The following is a 21,703-nucleotide window of genomic DNA, read 5'->3' on the forward strand; positions in this document are numbered from 1 at the left end:
ATTGTATCATACATGTAATTATAACATCTATAAATAGTCTCTTCTTTCTATTAAATTTTTTCCCTAGTCTCACATTTTTATTCTTCTAGATTTACTATCAGCAAATCAGTTTTTCAAGTTACAAAACAGATCTCTTGAGAAATTTAAATGTCATTGTGTTTTTTTACTTTTTTTTTTTTACTATAGTCAGTCTTACTAGCCAGGATGGTTTATCTTGCTTTTTATTCAGTTTTTTTAAATGGTCCTCATTAAAGTTTTGTAGTTTCCTGCATATGCTATCTATACATTTTTGTTATGTTGATTCCTTGGTGTTGTATACTTGTTACCATTATGAATGAATTTTTCCATTAATTTTGGGGGTTTTTATGTATGTTTGAAAACCAGAGATTTTATAATTTTTTTATCAGACACCTAGTGAACTCCTTTATTTGTTTTCACTTAGTTACCTTGGGTTTTCTAGGTAGACATAGGAATCTTCTGCCAAGAATAAACTTGTCTTTCCTGTCAGTAGACCTCTATTTTCTGTTTCTTTTCATAGGTAAAATTTTGCTTCTTTATAACAATTTAACACTTCTTTACAATAGAGAGCAATCTCCTCATATCTGTGTTGGTAATAGAAGAGCTGTAATAAAGTAAGAACTCCAGGAAGTGTTGTATAACCTTAAGAATATAAGGAGTTAGCACCCTTCATAAAACAACTTCTGTGTAGTTACAAAGAACATTGGTTATGGTGTGATGCTGCCCTCAAGCGGCTCTATCAAAAATGGGTGGTTGGAAAACGATCTCATAACTGATAGATGTTTGTTTCCTTGGACTTGCAGAAATACTAGGATGAGCCTGTAGGAAGGGAAGATGGCTAGAGGACCTGTGTTTGGAAGTGGAAGGTGGAAACAGGGATATAAATAAATGCTGTTTGGGTTTTCACTATTAATATGACTTCATTAATACTTTCAGAGTGGATGTACAAATGAACCATCTTTAGTTGTCTCACATAAGCCCTGTTTAGATATGGAATTGATTGGCTAGCTCTCTGGTATATAAAAGAACTATGCCAAATTTGTCATGGGAAGCTCTTGGCCACAAAATTATCAGGAACTTAGCAGGTTCAGATAAGTAATCTCTTAGGAGGCTAGCTTACGGAACAAGTTCTCTGTTGGCATTTCAAGGTAACACCAGGAAAGGGGTGTTTCCTGGCTGCCTGCTTAACACCACATATTTATTAAACATATGCATACCAGTGATGTAATTGGTCATGGGAGACATCACTCCATGCTATTCCTCTCATGCCATTCTAAATTTACTTAACTGAAAGGTCACTACCAAGAACAAGAAATTGTTGCTCCCTCTTCAATGTAGCTTTTGCTTTAGGGAGTTTGGCTTTCTGAGCAGTTCCTCATCTGAACTTATATTTTCCTTTTCTTCTTTCCACTCAGGAGCTTATTGAAGAATGGGAGCAGGTTTTATGTTCCCTCCCTTGGCTCAGAAACTGTTAAAGCACTGACACAGTTGGCTAAGATTCTAAAGTAACCTGAACATAGTAGGGTGGGGATAAACAGGAGAAATTTATTCCAGCAATTAACTCTTAGCAGTAGTGGATCCTAATATATAAGATGTATCGCACTTCTCAAGTAGATACTTTGCCATATAACTTTCATTGTAATCAATTTTGCAATGAAAGTTTTATTTCTGTTTTACAATAGAAACAATTTTTTTTTTGTCATTACAATGATAGAATCTGAATTGATCTCATTTGTAGGTTTTGTAGACCATCTCCTTTCCCTACATCTCAGAGTCTTTAGGGATGAATTAGAGACTTTAAGAGGTACAATGATGCAAAGAAAAGACTAGGTTCAACAAAAGTCAAATGCTTTTATTTCTTTACAACTTTGCTTAGGCTACCCCTGGTTGTTTTGAAGCATAAGGCTGCAAGATATTTTCCTCCACTGGTTAAACTAATCTTTGTTGAAAAGAAAATGAACCATCACAACTCTTTCAGGATATTTGGTTACTAGTCAGTGTACTAAGTAATACTAAAATTTATTGAGCTTTTATCTATATGCTAATCCTATGCTGCATGCTTTATATACACAATACAATGAACTAAAGAATTTAAAGTGTGTTTGAATGGCTGACTGCAGTAACTATCTAGATCTCTTTGTGTAACTTTTAGATTTTTTCTTATTCCTTTACATTTCTTTTATTTTCAGATTTGTCTATTGATGAAGAAATAATTTTTTTAAATAACTTGATGGCCTATAAAAGTCAGCTACCAACTTTGCAGACTTTGTTGAGTAGGCTAAAACTATTTTTGGTAAAGGACCCCATTTTAGATTTCAAAGGACAGATCTTCACAGAAGCTAATTTCTTCAGGTACTTAATTGTCTGATGTAAATATTTTTAAAAAATATTTTATTTCTTTATTTGACAGAGAGAGACAAAGTGAGAGAAGAAACACAAGCAGGGGGAGTGGGAGAGGGAAAAGCAGGCTTCCTGCTGAGCAGGGAGCCCGATAAGAGGCTCAAACCCAGGACCCTGGGATCATGACCTGAGCTGAAGGCATACGATTAACGACTGAGCCATCCAGGCGCCCCTGATGTAAATATTTTTCAAGAAGAAAATATTCTTTGTATGCTCACAAGTCTAGATGTTATCAATAATAATATATTATCATTGCTTTACATCAGTTCCAGTTTTAATCATTGTATTAAATTATTATTTAATTTGATTGGTTACATTTAGTATGTACTTTGCTTTTAGTAAACGCTAATTTAATGTTTTTTTTTGTTGTTGTTGTTAAGAGAATGTATCTCTTTTCAAGAAGATTTGAAAGGTCTAGTGGAAGAAGATTTTTACATGGATAAAGAGACCTTTAATCAGGAAAAGCTAGAAGATACAGTAGGTTTAAATCAAACTGTAATACTTGCTTTCAGTAATAGTTTTATAAAAGTTAGTAATTTATAATTTTAGTCATATGTATTGGCCATCTACTGTTAAGTTTAAAAAGACTTGGTAATGGGTTGAATATATCAATAATGAAGTCAAATTTACTTCAAGATAGTGGTTCTAAACCTTGGCTACGCATTGGAATTACTTGGAGAGTTTTAATAAAATACTGAAGCCTGGGCCCTACTCAGATATATTCTGATTGAACTGGTCTGTTGTGCAGCCCAGGTATAGTGAATTTAAAAACAACTCTTAATGATGTTAATAAATCTCCCTGGTATAGGACATTAAGTGGTCATATTCTAGTTAAAAAATTGGAAACCAGAGCTAGAAATGTTGATTTTTATTTGTGAGTTATACACAAAACAGCACTTACACTATGTAAGAGAAGGGATCTCATTGAAGTACTAAGAATAAAGATGATCTGAGACTTCATTTTAGGTGCTGCCAGTGGTTAATAAGGAAGATAGCATCTTTGCATATTAAAGATCCAATTCCTCAAAGGCAGCCCCTCTTTTTTAGCGTACAGTTCTAATAGCACACAAAATTGTTATTATGATGTTAATATGTAAAGAATTTTAGCAGTTGAGAGCGCGAATAACTTTTTGCAGTTTAACAAACTTGAAAACCTAGGCCCACATAGATTAGATGCATTTACAAAGTTACTTTAAACATTTTTTTGAGACAGCTGAAAATATTTCACATTTGGGGCTTTTCTTAAAACATTCAAAGGAGATAGATATAGTTGTAGACACAGCCAGAGATACTGACACAGATATAGATACTTTAAGGCGTTTAAAGGGTTTCCTTACAAATAAAAACTTTAACACACATGGTAAGAAAACCAAAATAAAACAAAACACACACACACGGTGACAGTATTAATTCACTTATTAGTCCCTTTTCTCTAGTCCCCCTCTCCCTCACCTATTAGCTCTGAGAATTATGCACGTAGAATCTAGTTCTGTAGGAATGAAAGAGAAGCATATTTAATGGAGTGTAGTGAAGGTCCATTCCATTTCATCTACCCTTTTTATTTCTCCCCATTAACCATCTCTTATCTACTGCAGTGATTATTTTTAATTCGGAAGTTTAAAAATTTGTTATTAGCCCACAAGAAGATATTTTTGCATCTAGGATACTGTACATCACTAGTGTGATCAGTGGCCATAAAGGACATTACTCAGAACATTGCTTGTAATATATTGTTTGACTACTATACCTCTGTTTTTTTTAAATGTTTTCATAACATTAAAAATTTTGAATATTTAGCTTAAAATTTGATATACCAATTAAACAAATTATCTATGTTTATAAGTCTAGAAATATTTATCTGGAAAACTTCCCTAAAAGCTTCTTTTACTTATACTATTTCAGCCATCATTTTTGCCTGAGTGTGAATTCTTAATACCTACAAGCCTCAAACAAGAAGTTGATATTCCATCACTCTCCGAACTGAAGGAATCCTTAAACTTAATGCCAGAAATAATAAATTATGCAGATGAAAATGAAAAGCTTTTCAGAATAGGTGAGAATAAATTTAAAAATCTATTACTTGTAAAAACTACTTAATAATGTTTGTTATAAAAATATGTTGATTAAACTGCTTTCTGAACCTCCAGATTTTTAAGAAGTGTTCTTTAGGGGTGTGGGGATGCGTTAGCCCGGTGGTGGGTATTAAGGAGGGCACATACTGTAGGAGGCACTGGGTGTTATATGAAAACAATGCATCATGGATCACTACATCAAAAACTAATGATGTATTGTATGGTGACTAACATAACATAATAAAATAAATTTAAAAAATTTTTTTAATTAAAAAAAGAAGTGTTCTTTAGGTTACATGTTGAAATCTCAGAATTATTGTTGCTGAGACTCTTTTCTCATTGTCTTTCTCTTTATAACTTAACATATATATTTATATATATGTATATAAGTTAACTCATATCACTACAAACTTAAAACGTCTCTAAAATTAACCATTTCAAGATAATTATACAAATAAACTAAATCACCTATGACTACTAATTTTTTAAAAGTTGTTTTCTTATAAACAATGACAAAGCACTAACAACTTCTATGCTGACTTTAGTTAGATATGGAGAAGCTCAGAGTGAGGTTATGATTCATGGAATCAGATGAGTGGGAGAATCATAACCTAAAATGTAGATGCTTTTATCCCAGTTAGACTTAGTAAATATTGTCGAATTATTTCTAATGACAATTTAAGCCCAAATATTTAACTATCCTCTTATAAATTCCAGTTGAAATCATCAAAGGTATATATTAGGGAGGAGTGAAGGGAGATTTATGAATCCATTGAGAAGAGGGATGCTTGCCATTACTAGACCACAAACCTGAAGGAATTCTTGTAGACGAGACTAAATCAAATGAATTACTGATTAGCCTACAAGTCAAAGCAAGGGAATGAAAAGTCAACCTGAGTAAGTTGATCAAATTCATACCAGAACTTGTAAATATAGCAGAGCTTAAAACTGCAGGGTGACCCATTGGCTTATTAGCAGGACACAGATCCATGAATGCTAATATAAAGGACACGTGACTTTACTGAAGGACTGTGGTGGTACACTCCCAGCCTTCAGTTCACTCTGATGGTATACTAAATAAAGCAGTCATTGCCACAGAAGAATGGACAATATTAGAAAAAAAACTGATACAGTAGTACTTACGCTGATAGTAGACTTTCTTACCTTTCTTTTCAGATCTTACTACCGAGCATGGATTTGACATTGAGGATATAAAATGCAGCTTCACAGAGATTTTGGCCATTCAAAGCTATTGTGAACCAGAGTACAGTGAACCAGGTAGAAATTTTGGATAAATCATTGAGTTTATCAGTGGTTACCCATATCTGATGTAAAGGTACAATACATTCACATGTAAGGTCTACTATGAGACAGTTTTCATGTTTAAAATTTGATTATTGCAATCCAGGTTGTCATTTTTTTCTCTTATCTGTCCATTTACATTTGTTACTATCATTAACTCATTATCCTTCTAGCAGCAAAACTGAATAATATACAGAGAGTTACAAAGACTGAGGAAAAGGAATGGAGGAAATAGCATTAATATTAAAATCGGAAATCATAATATTATAGTTCAGTAAATAAAATTTTATATTTTATCTCAGTATTAGTAATCTTGCTGACCCTTGTTACACTTTTGTAAATTTAACTTTTTAATCACTCAAAGCAATCCTATCATTACTGTTACTATTATTATCATACCAGATTTGGACCCTGAATCATCTTTTGTTCCACTGTAATGCCAAGTTGTGTTGCTTCTTAACTATGTTGATGATACTATTATTTAGTTACATGTATTTTATTTATTTGTTTATTTATTTATTTATTTTAGTGGTGGTGGGGGGAGGTAGACAGAGGGAGAGGGAGAGAGAGAATCTTAAACAGGCTCCAACACCCAGTGTGGAGCCTAATCTCACAACCCTGAGATCATGACCTGAGCCAAAATCAAGAGTCGGACGCTTAACCAACTGAGCCAACCAGATGCTCCCTTAGTTACATTTATAATTGAATCACATTTATCATCTATTTGGAAGTTTATTGCTTTATTTATGAAAGTGATAGAAACACACTAACTACTTATGAATAAATGAGTTTCAGTTTCTCAAGCCCACTCTATAAATATGTAACTCTGTGCTGGGCCACCCAGACTTACTAAGATGAAGAATTAGTCTCCATTAATACTATTTACTTAACATCACCAATATTTAGTATGAAGATAAAAATAGTCCTGTCTCCTAAGTACTGACAACATAAATTGTCAGAATTGAAAGCATTATTTCACATAAAACTCTTAGAATTTATATCATACAGTAAACAATAAAGTTTAGTTGTCAATGTATTTTTTAAAAATCACCACTATCACTGTTGAGATAGCATGTGACATATGTGTAATTCCTTAGATGGAAATTTAAAACTGTTATTTTGTATTTCAAGTAACTGAAATGTCTTTTTATTGAAAATCTTTGTTGTAGCAGAATGATCAACATAATAGTTAATTACAAAAAGTTCCAAACTATACTTAATTTTATTCAGTGTTTATGTAATTAATTATTTTTTAAACTTTTTGTATTCTAGGAGAGTTAGAAATGCCATTAACTCATCTACATCTAACAAACCAACATTCTTCCATGACTTCATTATGTACAGGACTTCAGACATTTCCATTGTCTCCTATTTGTAAAATGTAAGTAAAGATTATAGCTAGAACTCAAATTGCAATTCAGAATAACTAGTCCTTAATTAAATCCCTCCATATAAAGGCAATTTGTAAGATACCTCTGTGAAAAAAATGTAAGAGAGGACAATGTCTGTAGTAAGGAAATAGAATATATGAATATATATGTACATACTTAAAAATTTTTAATACCATTTTTTAATTTAAATTCAATTAATTAACATATAGCATATTATTAGTTTCAGAGGTAGAGGTCAGTGATTCATCAGTCTTATATAATACACAGTGCGCATTACATCATGTTCCCTCCTTAATGTTCAGCACCCAGCCACCCCCATCCCCTTTTCCCTCTCCCCTCCAGTAACCCTCAGTTTGTTTCCTATGATTAAGAGTTTCTTGGTTTGTCTCCCTCTCTGATTTCATCTTGTTTTATTTTTCCCTCCCTTTGTCCATGCTCCTCTGTTTTGTTTCTTAAATTCCACATAGGAGTGAAATCATATGATAATTGTCTTTCTCTGATTGACTTATTTCACTTAGCATAATGCCCTCTAGTTCCATCCATGTCACTGCAAATGATAAGATTTCATTTTTTTGATGGCCGAGTAGTATTCCATTGTATATATATACCACATCTTCTTTATCCATTCATCTGTTGATGGACATCTGGGCTCTTTCCATAGTTTGGCTGTTGTGGACATTCCTGCTATAAACATTGGGGTGCAGGTCCCCCTTTGGATCACCACATTAGTATCTTTGGGGTAAATACCCAGTAGTGCAATTGCTGGGTCATAGTGTAGCTCTATTTTCAACTTTTTGAGGAACCTCTATACTGTTTTCCAGAGTGGCTGTACAAGTTTGCATTCCCACCAACAGTGTGAGAGGATTCCCCTTTCTCTGCATCCTTGCCAACATCTGTTGTAATTAATTTTAGCCATTTTAACCAGTGTAAGGTGGTATCTCATTGTGGTTTTGATTTGTATTTCCCTGATGCCGAGTGATGTTGAACATTTTTTTCATGTGTCTATTGGCCATTTGTACATCCTTGTTTTTTTTTTATGGAATATCTTTAGAAAGACACACAAGAATCAGGTAGCTTTGGTTGTGTCTGGAAGGGAACTGGGTAACCTGACAATATGGGAGCTAGTAAGTGATAGAGCCAGTTCTTTTATAGTTTTAGTATTTTGAATGTGAACATATTACCATTAAAAATAAACAACTTGAAAAATTGTAAAGATTCTGACACTACAACTATTTGCTTAGGATACTGCCATTGGATACCTGCCAAGGGTACTGCCTCTATTGGCACTCACTGCTACGAAAGACAGTGTAGTAGTATATTCATTTGCTCAGGCTGCCTTAACAAATACCATAGACTGAATGGCTTAAACACCCAGTCTATGGTAAATTTATTTATTCACAGTCTAGAGGCTAGAGGTCTAAGATTAAGATATTAGCAGGGTTGGATTCATTATGAAATGTCTTTTCTTGGCTTCATCTTAGGTAACTGTCTTCTACCTTTCTCTTCTTTCTTTGTTCTTTAAAGATTTTTTTTATTTATTTGAGCTTTATTTTTTCTTTTTCTTTTTTTAATTTTTAAATTTTAATTCAATTAGTTCACATACAATGTATTATTAGTTTCAGAGGTAGAGGTCAGTGATTCATCAGTCTTACACAATACACAGTGCTCATTATATCACATGCCTTCCTTAATGTCCATCACCCAGTTACCCCATTCCCTTACCCCCTCCCCTCCAGCAACCCTCAGTTTGTTTCCTATGATTAAGAGTTTCTTATGGTTTGTCTCCCTCTCTGATTTCATCTTGTTCTATTTTTCCCTCCCTTCCCCCATGCTCCTCTGTTTTGTTTCTTAAATTCCACATAGGAGTGAGATCATATGGTATTTGTCTTTTTCTGATTGACTTATTTCACTTAGCATAATGCCCTCTAGTTCCATCCATGTGTTGAAAATGGCAAGATTTCATTTTTTTGATGGCTGAGTAGTATTCCATTGTGTGTGTGTGTGTGTGTGTGTGTGTGTGTGTGTGTGTGTGTGTGTGTATATATATATATATATATATATATATATACACACCATATCTTCTTTTTCCAGTTGTCTCAGATGTCATAGTTTATTTTATTTATTTTTCTTTTTTTTACTTTCATTTTTTTATTATGTTCAGTTAGCCAACATATAGTACATCATTAGTTTTTGATATAGTGCTCAGTGATTCATTGCCTAATTTGTTGGCATATAGTTGTTCATAATATGTTCTTATAATTGTTTGTATTTCTTTGGTGTTGGTTGTGATCTCTCCTCTTTCATTCATGATTTTATTTATTTGGGTCCTTTCTCTTTTCTTATGATAAGTCTGGCCAAGGGTTTATTAATCTTACTAATTCTTTCAAAGAACCAGATCCTAGTTTCATTGATCTGTTCTACTGTTCTTTTGGTTTCTATTTCATTGATTTCTGCTCTAATCTTTATTGATTCTCTTCTCCTGCTGGGTTTAGGCTTTATTTGCTGTTCTTTCTCCAGCTCCTTTAGGGTGTAAGGTTAGGTTGTATATTTGAGATCTTTCTTGTTTCTTGAGAAAGTCTTTTATTGCTACATACTTCCCTCTTAGGACTGCCTTTGCTGCATCCTAAAGGTTTTGAACAGTTGTGTTTTCATTTTCATGTTTCCATGAATTTCTTAAATTCTTCTTTAATTTCCTAGTTGACCTGTTCCTTCTTTAGTAGGATGCTCTTTGGCTTCCATGTATTTGAGTTCTTTCCAAATTTCTTCTTGTAAGTGAGTTCAAGTTTCAAAGCATTGTGGTCTGAAAATATGCAGGGAATGATCCCAATCTTTTGGTACCGGTTGAGACTTGATATGTGACCCATCTCTTCTGGAGACTGTTTCATGTGCACGTGAGAAGAATGTGTATTCTGTTGCTTTAGGATGGAACATTCTGAATATATCTGTGAAACCCATCTGGTCCAATATGTCATTCAAAGCCCTTGTTTCCCTGTTGATCTTCTGCTTAGATGATTGTCCATTGCAGTGAGAGTGGTGTTAAAGTCCCCTGTGATTATTGTATTATTATAAATGTGTTTCTTTAATTTTGTTATTAGTTGGTTTATGTAATTAGCTGCTCCCATGTTAGGGTCATAAATATTTACAATTGTTAGATCTTCTTGTTGGGTAGACCCTTTAATTATGATATAGTGTCCTTCCTCATCTCTTATTACAGTCTTCGGTTTAAAATCTAATTTGTCTGATAAAAGGATTGCCACCTCAGCTTTCTTTTGATGTCCATTAACATGATAAATGGTTTTCCACCCCCTCACTTTTAATCTGGCGTTATCTTTGGGTCTAAAATGGGTCTCTTGCAGAGAGCATATCGATGGGTTTTGCTTTTTTTATCCAATCTGATACCCTGTGTCTTTTGATTGAGGCATTTAGCTCATTTACATTCAGAGTAACTAATGAAAGATGTGAATTTAGTGCCATTGTATTACCTGTAAAGTCACTGTTTCTGTTTATTGTCTTTGTTCCTTTCTGATCTATGTTACTTTTGGGCTCTCTCTTCACTTAAAGGATCACTTTTAATATTTCTTGCAGGGCTGGTTTAGTGAACACAAATTCTTTATAGTTTCTGTTTGTCCTGGAAGCTCCTTATCTCTCCTATTTTGAATGACAGCCTAGCTGGATAAGGTATTCTTGGCTGCATATTTTTCTCATTTAGCACTCTGAATATATCATGCCAGTCCTTTCTGGCCTGCCAGGTCTCTGTGGCTAGGTCTGCTGCCAGTCTAATGTTTCTACTCTTGTAGCTTACCGACCTCTTGTCCCAAGCTGCTTTCAGGATTTTCTCTTTGTCTGTGAGATTTGTGAGTTTCACTATTATATGTCAGGGTGTTGACTTATTTTTATTGATTTGGAGGCGGGGTTCTCATGCCTTCTCGACTTGAATGCCTATTTCCTTCCCCAGACTAGAGAAATTCTCTGCTATAATTTGCTCCAAAATACCTTACCCCCTTCTCTCTTTCCTCTTCTTCTGGGATCCCAATTATTCTAATATTGTTTTGCTTTATGGTATCACTTATCTCTCAGATTCTCCCTTTGTGATCTAGTAGTTGTTTATCTCTCTTTTTCTCTGCTTCTTTATTCTCCATCATGTTGTCTTCTATATCACCAATTCTCTCTTTTGCCTTATTTATCCTAGCAGTTAGAGCCTCCATTTTTGGTTGCATTCATTAATAGCCTTTTGATTTCAACTTGATTAGATTTTAGTTCTTTTATTTCTCCAGAAAGGGATTCCCTACTGTCTTCTATGCTTTTTTCAAACCAGCTAGTATCGTTATTCTGAACTCTAGTTCCAGCATCTCACTTATGTCCATAGTGATTAGGTCCCTGCAGTCAGTACTTTCTTCTCTTTTTTGAGGTGAGTTTTTCTGTCTTGTCATTCTGTCCAGAGAAGAATAGATGAACGAGAGAACAAAATACTAAAATGGCAATAATGACCCTAGACAAATATACACTAAGCAAATCAGAAGAGACCTGAAACCAAGAAAAAAGTTAAAATTAAAAAAAAAGAGAGAGAGACTATAATCAGCCAGGTGAACAGAACAGAGCAATACACTGGATCCTGTGGGTGTTTTGGTCTGTTTGTCAGAAAATTAGATCCCAGGGCGCCTGGGTGGCTCAGTTGGTTAAGCAACTGCCTTCGGCTCAGGTCATGATCCTGGAGTCCCGGGATCGAGTTCCGCATCGGGCTCCCTGCTCAGCAGGGTGTCTGCTTCTCCCTTGGACCCTCCCCCCTCTCATGCTCTCTCTTCTCTATCTCATTCTCTCTCTCAAATAAATAAATAAAATCTTTAAAAAAAAAAGAAAATTAGATCCCAAAATTGTAAAGAAAGAAAAACTTCTATATATATATATGTATGTATGTATGTATATATATATATACACACAAAAATAAAATCAAATACATTGAAAGGATAGAATATAACTGTAAAGATGAAAATTTAAAAAGATTTTAACAAAAAAAAAGAAGAAGAAAAAAGAGAGAATATCATCAGACAGGTGAAGAGAACAGAGCCATACACTAGATTTTGGGTGTATTATGGTCTATTTGTTAGAAGAAACTGCATCCCAAAATTGTAAAGAAAGAATAACATATATATATATGAAAATAAAGTTAAATCCAATGAAAGGATAGAATGTAACTGTAAAAATTAAAATTAAAATTACTTTAAAAAGAGTTGATAAAATAAGAAATTGGTTGAAAAAAGAAAGAAAAAATTAACATTGAAAGACTAAAGAATCATGGGGAAAAAAACATGAATTCTATATACTATTTTCCCTTAGTGCTGGAGTTCTGCAGTTCTGTATGAGTGGTAAACTTGGTCTTAGCCAGATGTTCTTGCTGATCTTCTGGGGGAGGGGCCTTTTGCCCTGATTCTCAGATGTCTTTGCCCTGGGTGGAATTGAACTGGGGGCCAGGCTAAGTAAGCTACTCTGGATTGCTCTATGTGGCTTTTGTTCCCTGAAGGTTTTCTGTGCCACTTTACAGGATGAGAATGAAAATGGCACCCTCCCAATCTCCAGCCCCAGAGCCAAAACCCCCTCAGAGTGCCCTCAGAGAAAAGCAGTCAATCACTCCTGTCTCCCTGGTCTCCGTCCACACTTAGTGCTCACCCAGCCTGTGACCAAGTGTTTCTATCTCAGGCATGCAACCCGATTTTGAGTCTCTAAGCCAGGGGAGAAAGGGGGGGTTCTCACTATGGTTCTGCTGCTTGCTGAGCCCAACCGGGTGGTGGTTCATGGTATATGGCAACCCTGAGCTGAGAGCCCACTTCTGGGCTCACTGATTGCAGCCAGCTTTCCTGCTCTGATGCCTGGGAGCTCTTCTGCACTCAGGCACCCCCAGTCTTCCTGTGACCCCAGGGATCCTGAGACCACACTGTCCCACCTAGGATTCCACCCCCACTTTACCACCTGAGCACCTTTCAGGCAGGGATCTAAAAGTACTGATTTTGCACTCCACTGCTATATCACTTTCCAGTGCTGGCTTATGGAGGCTTCCTCCCCTTGCAGTTTATCTTCCCCGTATATCACCTCGGATTCACTTTTCTGCACCTCCTACCTTGCAGAAAGTGGTCACTTTTCTTTTTGTAGATTTACAGCTTTTCTTTATTAGCTCTCCGCTTGAGTTTGCAGGTGTTCAGGATGATTTGATAGCTATCTAGCTGAATTCCTGGGACCAGACGAAACTAAGGTCTCCTACTCCTTCGCCATCTTGGACTATCTCTGATTTTATTTATTTATTTGAGACAGAGAAAGAGAGCATGAGCAGGGGGAGGAGCAGAGGGAGAGAGAGAAACAGACTCCCTGCTAAGCGTGGAGCCCAACGTGGGGACTGAAGCAGGGCCCCATCCCAGGATCCCAAGATCATGACCTGAGCTAGAGTCAGCCTCTTAACCAACTGAGCCACCCAGGCACCCCGTCTACCTTTCTCTTCTTACAATCCTCCATGCATGTCTGTGTCCCAGTGTCCTATGCATATTCAGTTAGCACCCATCTTAACCACCCCATTTTAACTTAATTACCTCTTTAAAGGCCCTATCTCCAAATACAGTCATATTCTGAGGCACTGAGAGTTAGGGTTTCGATATGATTGAAATTTAGCCCATAATAAGTAGTTAAGAGCCCTGAACTACAGCCAGATTTCCCGGTTGTATCACTTACCAGCTCAGACCTTAATTGCCCTGTGCCTCAGTTTCCTTATCTGTAATATTGAGATATTAATAGTATATACCTTTCAGGGTTGTTATGAGGTCTTCTAAAAGATTGTCATAGCTCTCTGACTAGGAATAGCCAAGGATCACAGGGCAGTGTGGATAGGGGTCCATCAATAGATTTGTCTATCAAATTACTTTCCTAGGAGTACTAGGGAATCACATCCCATCTCTAACAGAGGACATCCATTGACCTTGTTTACCTCTATCAATGTGGTATTGGTGTTGGGGAACCAGACATGTAGAACCAAGTATGATCCACAAATATGCTCAATACCCCATTGTTATTGCACAGAATGGTCTGTAATCTCAGAATTGACATTGCAGGGCTGGATCATTGTATTCTAGTTTGAGCCAAAATTGTATAGCTTAATGGCCCAGCATCTTTGCCCTCCAGTGGAGTCTGAGATAGCTTTGGTTGCTGTCTTTTATCCTGTGGCATACATATAACTTAATGTGTTCTGCTCTTACACCAGTTACAAAACTAGGAGCATAACCAGTACAGCCTCTTTCTTCTTCACTGTAGTCCTGAAACTAAATGTATCCTAAAATAATACATTATCAGGAAAATTATAGGGAAGTCTACAAGTCTCTAATGAATTGTTCCCGGAATGGATGCTGCAGGAGCTGAGTACTGAGTTTTGAGTTTTTAGCAATGATTGACTGATCTGTCAAAGGAGACTTCTATTGGGTATTTGGGAGCAACTCATCACTAGCTGCTCAGGTTTCTATTAATGGTCTCACAGCACACGATGGAGGAGCCTGGTATTGTGAGGACCCCAATTACCTTCATCTTCTGGCAAAGAATTGTGTTATTTGGGGGATAAATCTGTGATATACAAAACTCTACCATGAACCAGAACTCCCATATCAGATATGAACTCTAAAAAATCTCATGGAACAAGTACAGAAACTACTTCTAATTTGTTTAAATACTTTTAGTCCCTTTGCTGAGATGCAGATGTTTATTTGCAGGACCTGTACTGTCTTTTTTAGTACTCTTTTACTCCACATACCCTAATTCATCTGTTAAGGCAGATTGGCAATCAGAAACAGAAACTAGCAGAAATTAGTAGTCTTGAATTTCAACCTGATATTAAAAGCATTTACTTAACTATCAAAAACTCCTGTTAATCACACAAGTTATGTATCTACTTATTGAAACTCAACTATCTAATTAGAATTTATGAAACTTAAATCTTATCTATATATTATGATTTGCCTAAGTTAGAACAAAAAAGGCTTTTTAAAATTAGCCAAAGATTCTGGGGCCATTTGAAACAACTTAAAGAGGTCATTTCATCACTGCTATATTGATTAGCAAGAGGTAAATCACTCCCATTTGGTTTATGAATATAAAAAACCCCTAAAATTCCTATTCTAAAAATGGATTTTCACCTCATCTTTGAATCTAAAGACAAAGAAAAAAGTGTTAAAATAAAAAAACAACAGAAGGGAAAAATAATGTGTAATGTTACTGTACTCTTAATTTGCTTTTATGGCCCCACTTACTTTTATTTCAGAATACAACATTTTGGCTGGAAATATATCCAGTTAACAAGTATTTTGGGTGGTCACCACATGTCAAACCCTGTGCTAGATTTTATGGAGCTAAAAAGAAAAGTCTGTGTAACACCGGACTTTATTTCCATACTGGTTACTGAATTGTGAACATATTTTTATATATGACCGAACAATATATCAAATTCAGACATGTCTTTAGAAAGTTCCATTAAGAGTGAGAATATTTGTTTATATTATGGCCTCCTGTTGGACTTGGCTTGCCTTCCTTTAGCTTTAAAGTAATTGCCTATAATCTGAGGTGTTTGGTTGTCAAAGAGATCTTGGTAAGGTTCAAGAATTATCTAGACTCTCACAGTTTGCCACCTCATCCTAGATTTTGGATTATGTAGGTAAATTGGATAGCTTAGACATAAAACAGCTTTCTGCGGCCCAGGACTATCAACTCAACTAGCAGTACTTATAATTAGCATGCTCACATATGTTCCATATGAACAGAGAAACAGAACACAATCAATTCTTGCCTTGGAGTGAGAGGTTTGGGGGCATAGATTAAGGGGTTTGAGGATTACTGTTATCTTCCCTACCAAGGCTAGTAACTTAATAGCTACTGATAAGCTGTGATTTACACTAATTGTCATGCATCTTCCTTTCTCTTCCTAACACCCCAAAACATGCAAACAGACATACGTCACTTATTCACACACCCACCAAGATTGAAGGACCTGAACTAAACTTTAGCACTAAACTTTTACCGTCCTAAGAAGGTAGAGCAGACAGGACTTTTTCATAATTCTGATCCTCAACCAGTAGAAGCTCCAGAATTTGTTTAGAATGGACTTGGGGACAGCAATTTTGTAAAAAAATTGTGTTAAAGCTACTGTCTTGTATGGAAAGTACAGTAATTTTACTTAAATTATATTTTTAATTTGGGTGGCTTATAGGGTTGGTGCTGCCACACTTCAGGGAAGGAAGTGCTAAAACCCTCCTAAGTCAGCCTCCTTTGGCTCCAGGTTTCATTGGGGGAGATAGAGGTAGGAGTTAAGGTATAGGCAAGCAGGAGCAATTAAGAGGCTAACAAATTGCCAAAACTTCCAAAGGGAGGAAAAGTAAGTATATGAAATTTGGTCTATGAAACTCTACTTCAGTTTACACATTTATAGAGTAAATTTTTCACTTGCTTTTGAGTGTAAAAAAATACTTAGAAAAATAATTTTCTTAAAATAAAATTTTATTACATGGTGTGATGAGAGCTGGGTGTTATACGCAACTAATGAATCACTGAACACTACATCAAAAACTAATGATGGGCGGCTGCAGCCTTGCTCTGGTCCCTGCGGCTGGCAGCCAAGCTGTGTGTCTCCTCCTCTGCCGCTGCCATATTGTCTGTGTGAGGAGAGGGAAGAGGCGCCGCTGCTGCTTCCACCACAGTTTAAAGAAAACAGTTCTGAAACAAGGTCTTACCCCCAGCTGCTTCTGAACACAGTGACCACCAGATCTCCAAACATCAAGTCCACCTTCACTTGCCAACCTGTCTGACATGTCGGGACCCGTGCCAAGCAGGGCCAGAGTTTACACAGATGTTAATATGCACAGACCCCAAGAGCACTGGAATTATGAGTCACACGTGGTGTAGTGGGGTAATCAAGATGACTACCAGCTGCTTAGAAGATTAGGCCGGGGTAAATACAGTGAAGTATTTGAAGCCATCAACATCACAAATAATGACAAAGTTGTTAAAATTCTCAAGCCAGTAAAGAAGAAGAAAATCAAGCATGAAATAAAGATTTTGGAGAATTTACGAGGCGGTCCCAATATCATCACACTGGCAGACATTGTAAAAGACCCTGTGTCACGAACCCCTGCCTTGGTTTTTGAACACGTAAACAACACAGACTTCAAGCAATTGTACCAGACGTTAACAGACTATGATATTCTATTTTACATGTATGAGATTCTGAAGGCCCTGGATTATTGTCACAGCATGGGAATTATGCACAGAGATGTGAAGCCCCATAATGTCATGATTGATCATGAGCACAGAAAGCTACAACTAACAGACTGGGGTTTGGCTGAGTTTTACCATCCTTGCCGAGAATATAATGTCAGAATTTCTTCCGCATACTTCAAAGGTCCTGAGCTACTTGTAGACTATCAGATGTACGATTATAGTTTGTATATGTGGAGCTTGGGTTGTATGCTGGCAAGTATGATCTTCCAGAAGGAGCCATTTTTCCATGGACATGATAATTATCAGTTGGTGAGGACAGCCAGAGTTCTGGGGAGGACAGAAGATTTATATGACTATATTGACAAATACAACATTGAATTAGATCAATGTTTCAACGATATCTTGGACAGACACTCCCTTAAGTGATGGGAACACTTTGTCCACAGTGAAAACCAGCACCTTGTCAGCCCTGAGGCCTTGGATTTCTTGGACAAGCTGCTGCGATACGACCACTAGTCATGGCTTACCGCAAGAGAGGCCATGGAGCACCCCTATTTCTATACTGTTGTGAAGGACCAGGCTCGAATGGGCTCATCTAGCATGCCGGGGGACAGTACACCTGTCAGCAGCGCCAATATGATGTCAGGGATTTCTTCAGTGCCAACCCCTTCACCCCTTGGACCTCTGGCAGGCTCACCGGTGATTGCTGCTGCCAACCCCCTTGGGATGCCTGTTCCAGCTGCTGCTGGTGCTCAGCAGTAATGGTCCCTTCTGTCTCCTGATGCCTAAGCAGAGGTGGGGGAGTCCACGCTCTCCTTGATGCAGCTTGCGCCTGCTGGGGAGGGGTGAAATACTTCAGAAGCACCGTGTCTGAACTGTTGCTTGTGGATTTATAGTAGTTCAGTCATTAAAAAAAAAAAAAAATTGTAATACGCTGATTTTCTTTTTTTTTTTTAACTCGAACTTCTCATTACTCAGGATTCCCTGAAAAATTACCTGTAGGTGGAATACTTAACGGACAAAAATCTTTCCCCCTTTCAAATTCAGTTTCTCATCACTAAAGAACAAAGATGAACCAGCCTCAATCCCGGCTGCTGCATTTGGGTGGAGATATCTTCCCATGTCCACCATTGCTCCCCCACCATCCCACACTATGGGGGGTTTATATCTCATGCTCTTCTCCAGAGATTACAGAAATGTAGGTTCTTCAAGGGAGGTGGGAAGGAAGGAGGAAGGGAGGGCCCAAGCTACAAGAGCAGTGTACTGCTGGTCACTTTTCTCACTTTACTCCAAGTGCTTCAGTGGGGTTGTCCTGGTGAATCTCGTGGAAATATGTCTTAATTTCATTGAGATGCTGAAAATCTACCCAAAGTGCAGACAGGTCCTGAAAACTTCTGTTCAGTATGAATCATGTCTTATTGACCTAACCCTAAAATTTTAGTTTCAGTTCAGTTTAAGATTATAATACCTTCCCTCCCAGGCTCCTTACCTTGGTCCTCTCCCCTGTCATCTCCCCATGTGCTCTATAGCTGGGGGGAGGGGGAGGAAAAATCTTTTTCAGTTTTCTTTGACTTGGCCATTTTGAATTCAGTTAGTTACTGGCCTTAACTTACTGCTTTTTACAAAAGAAAAACATTGTCTGTATAGGTTTCATGCTAGCAACTCTTTAAGAGCTAATGGAAGATGTGGCCACACCGAGTTTCATCGTAAGCTTTCTACCTTCTTTTCTTCCTTTCTTCCTCTTCCTTTACATGCCATCCAGTGAGAAGATCTGCCCCTCAGTCTTGTAAATGTATCTGAGAGGTAGGAGCAGAGCCTCTATCTCCAGTGAAACTGAAATGGTAGACCTGTAATTGTGGGAAAACTATAAACTCTCTTGTTACAGCCCTGAAAACAAAACAAAAGTAATGATGTACTACTATATGTTGGCTAACTGAATTTAAATTTTAAAAAAAGAAGAAAAAATACAATTTTATTATACAAAAAGTCTCAATATTATTAATATATTAGGCTTTAACTCTTCTTTTTCAGTAGTTTGCTTACTGCTGAAGAATCAGCTAGCAAAAACTGGATGGTATGGCAGTTAGAAAGCTGCAGAAGCTCACTGAAACCATTTTTGCCTACAGGTAAAGATTAACTGATTTTGAAAGCTAAACAAAAAGTAAAAGTGAGAAGGTATAATTAGTAGAAATGTCTTGTCAGCTTTATTATTTTTTTATTATTGTTACTGTCATAAATACACAGTTCCAAAATTAGGATTTCAGAATTTTTCATCTTAATTTTGGGTTGATGCTTATAATGCAGATAAAAGTAGTTGTGCTACTTCCGTTCCTCCATACATTATGATTTGTTATTATTTAGATTAAAAGAAATGAGGTGGAAAGCTCTGTGCCACAGTATCTAAGATGATAGTCATCATAAAATCTGATCAAATATATCTTCTAGTTTAGGTTCTTTTTATTTTCAAAAGATTTTTTTTATTTATTTATTCATTTGAGAGAGCGAGAATGAGAGAAAGAGAGAGCACATGAGAGGGGGGAAGGTGAGAGGGAGAAGCAGACTCCCCGCCGAGCAGGGAGCCCGATGCGGGACTCGATCCCGGGACTCCAGGATCATGACCTGAGCCGAAGGCAGTCGCTTAACCAACTGAGCCACCCAGATTATAATAAAATAGAATTTCAAATTTAGTAAATCTTACTTTAATTCTTCAAAATGTTATCAAACGTATTAATTTAGTAATTACTAAAATGTTCAAACAAAATAATGGTTCTATTTCCTAATGAATATTAGAATAATTTTAACTTTATGATATTTCCATAGATTGAAATAAATGCCTTATGTGACTTCTATTGCTATAATATTCTGGACTTTTACAAGTATTACCATCTTGAAGACAGAATACTAGCTATATAACTTCAAGTTTCACTTTTTTTCCAGTGTGTGAAAATCTGTTTCATAAGGAATTTTCAGTGTGGTTCTATTTTATTGTGTTTTCTTTTACCCTATGAACTGCTTCTATTTGTTTTTGGTTTGTTATTGTTTTTTAAGTGCCAAGAAGTGAAGAGCCCAATAGTCAATATTCCGTTATGGATTTGAAAAAGATATTTTCTACTGAAGAAGGAAGTCTTATAGTTAATCCTGTAAGCACAGAGTGGTGGGAAAAAGGAGGACGAAATCTGAAAGAGGCAGAAACTTTGGGACATCTGAATACATATTTGTGTCATGATGATCTATCTTCTGATGATACTAAAATGGAGATATTTTTGCCAACAAAAGTGCTTCAATTAGAATGTAAGTACGCAGGTGCCTGGGTGGCTCAGTTGGTTAAGCGACTGCCTTTGGCTCAGGTCATGATCCTGGAGTCCTGGGATCGAGTCCCATGTCGGGCTCCCTGCTCAGCAGGGAGTCTGCTTCTCCCTCTGACCCTCTTCCCTCTTGTGCTCTCTATCTCTCATTCTCTCTCTCAAATAAATAAATAAAATCTTTAAAAAAAAAAAGAATGTAAGTACGCAATAGTAAATATCACTTGTGTGAATTTTTCAGAATGAGAAAATGTTAGATACTGGCTTTCCACTAGGTAATTGGGAAAATGAAACTAAATTCCAGCATTCAGTATTAGCCCTGGCTCTGCCAGAATTTATAACTTTGAGCTCCATTAAGCCCCATTTTCTTCCTTGAAAAAAATGAGGAAGTTTGACTAGCTCATCTTAAAATCCTTTGTTGTCCTAAAATTCTCGTCTCAGTTTTTAAATTTCTTTTAATTGAAAATCAATTAAAGTGACTTTCTTTTTATAAATGATTAATTGCTAGCCCAGTGTTTATTTATATCAGACTAGACTCAAAGCAGCACTGTTATTTTTCTATCTGACAGGTGAACTCTGGGTGTTCAATAATATCTAATAACCTCTCTTTAACAATAGGTAATCTTCCTTTGTTTCCAAAGAGTTTACTCAGTAAACATTTTTTACTTATACAATTTAAGGCAGCAAAAATGTCTTTTGAGTATCTATCTTTTGAGTTATTTTGGTTGTTATATATGCCATTATAATAAATGGAACATATTTAGTCTGAATTACACCTTTTTGAAGTATATATGGATTGTTTTTAAATCAGTTTGTGCAACAGCTTTAGATCTTAAAGAAGTTGGGAAAGTTCACTTTTAGTTTATTATAGAGTAAGTAAATATATTTAAAAATGCATTTTAGATATTATTGTGTGTGTTGGGAGACTGCTCTAAGGAGATAGGAAGTGGGGCAGGAATTGTTATCAGCAAGAGATGTTTCA

At 36.3% G+C, this 21,703-nt stretch overlaps 1 protein-coding gene and 1 pseudogene across 6 annotated transcripts in view; both read left to right on the forward strand.

Annotated features, from left to right (window-relative positions):
• Positions 1 to 21,703, forward strand: part of SHOC1 (shortage in chiasmata 1) — a 102,984-nt gene that overhangs the window by 37,933 nt on the left and 43,348 nt on the right. For 5 of the 6 annotated variants that reach the window (XM_073876550.1, XM_025888156.2, XM_073876552.1 and 2 more), the window contains 6 exons: positions 2,208 to 2,370; positions 2,799 to 2,895; positions 4,321 to 4,471; positions 5,667 to 5,768; positions 7,065 to 7,173; positions 19,451 to 19,545. In XM_073876550.1, coding sequence (XP_073732651.1) covers positions 2,208 to 2,370; positions 2,799 to 2,895; positions 4,321 to 4,471; positions 5,667 to 5,768; positions 7,065 to 7,173; positions 19,451 to 19,545 — 717 coding nt within the window. The remainder of the gene's footprint in view (positions 1 to 2,207; positions 2,371 to 2,798; positions 2,896 to 4,320; positions 4,472 to 5,666; positions 5,769 to 7,064; positions 7,174 to 19,450; positions 19,546 to 21,703) is intronic. The other variant, XM_073876551.1, reaches the window with a different exon arrangement.
• On the forward strand, positions 16,883 to 18,181 carry LOC112836445 (casein kinase II subunit alpha pseudogene; annotated as a pseudogene).

Source organism: Callorhinus ursinus, unplaced genomic scaffold (genome assembly GCF_003265705.2).
Source record: "Callorhinus ursinus isolate GAN/ISIS: 27379988/994484 unplaced genomic scaffold, GSC_fseal_2.0 scaffold24, whole genome shotgun sequence".
Classification (NCBI taxonomy): Eukaryota; Metazoa; Chordata; class Mammalia; order Carnivora; family Otariidae; genus Callorhinus; species Callorhinus ursinus.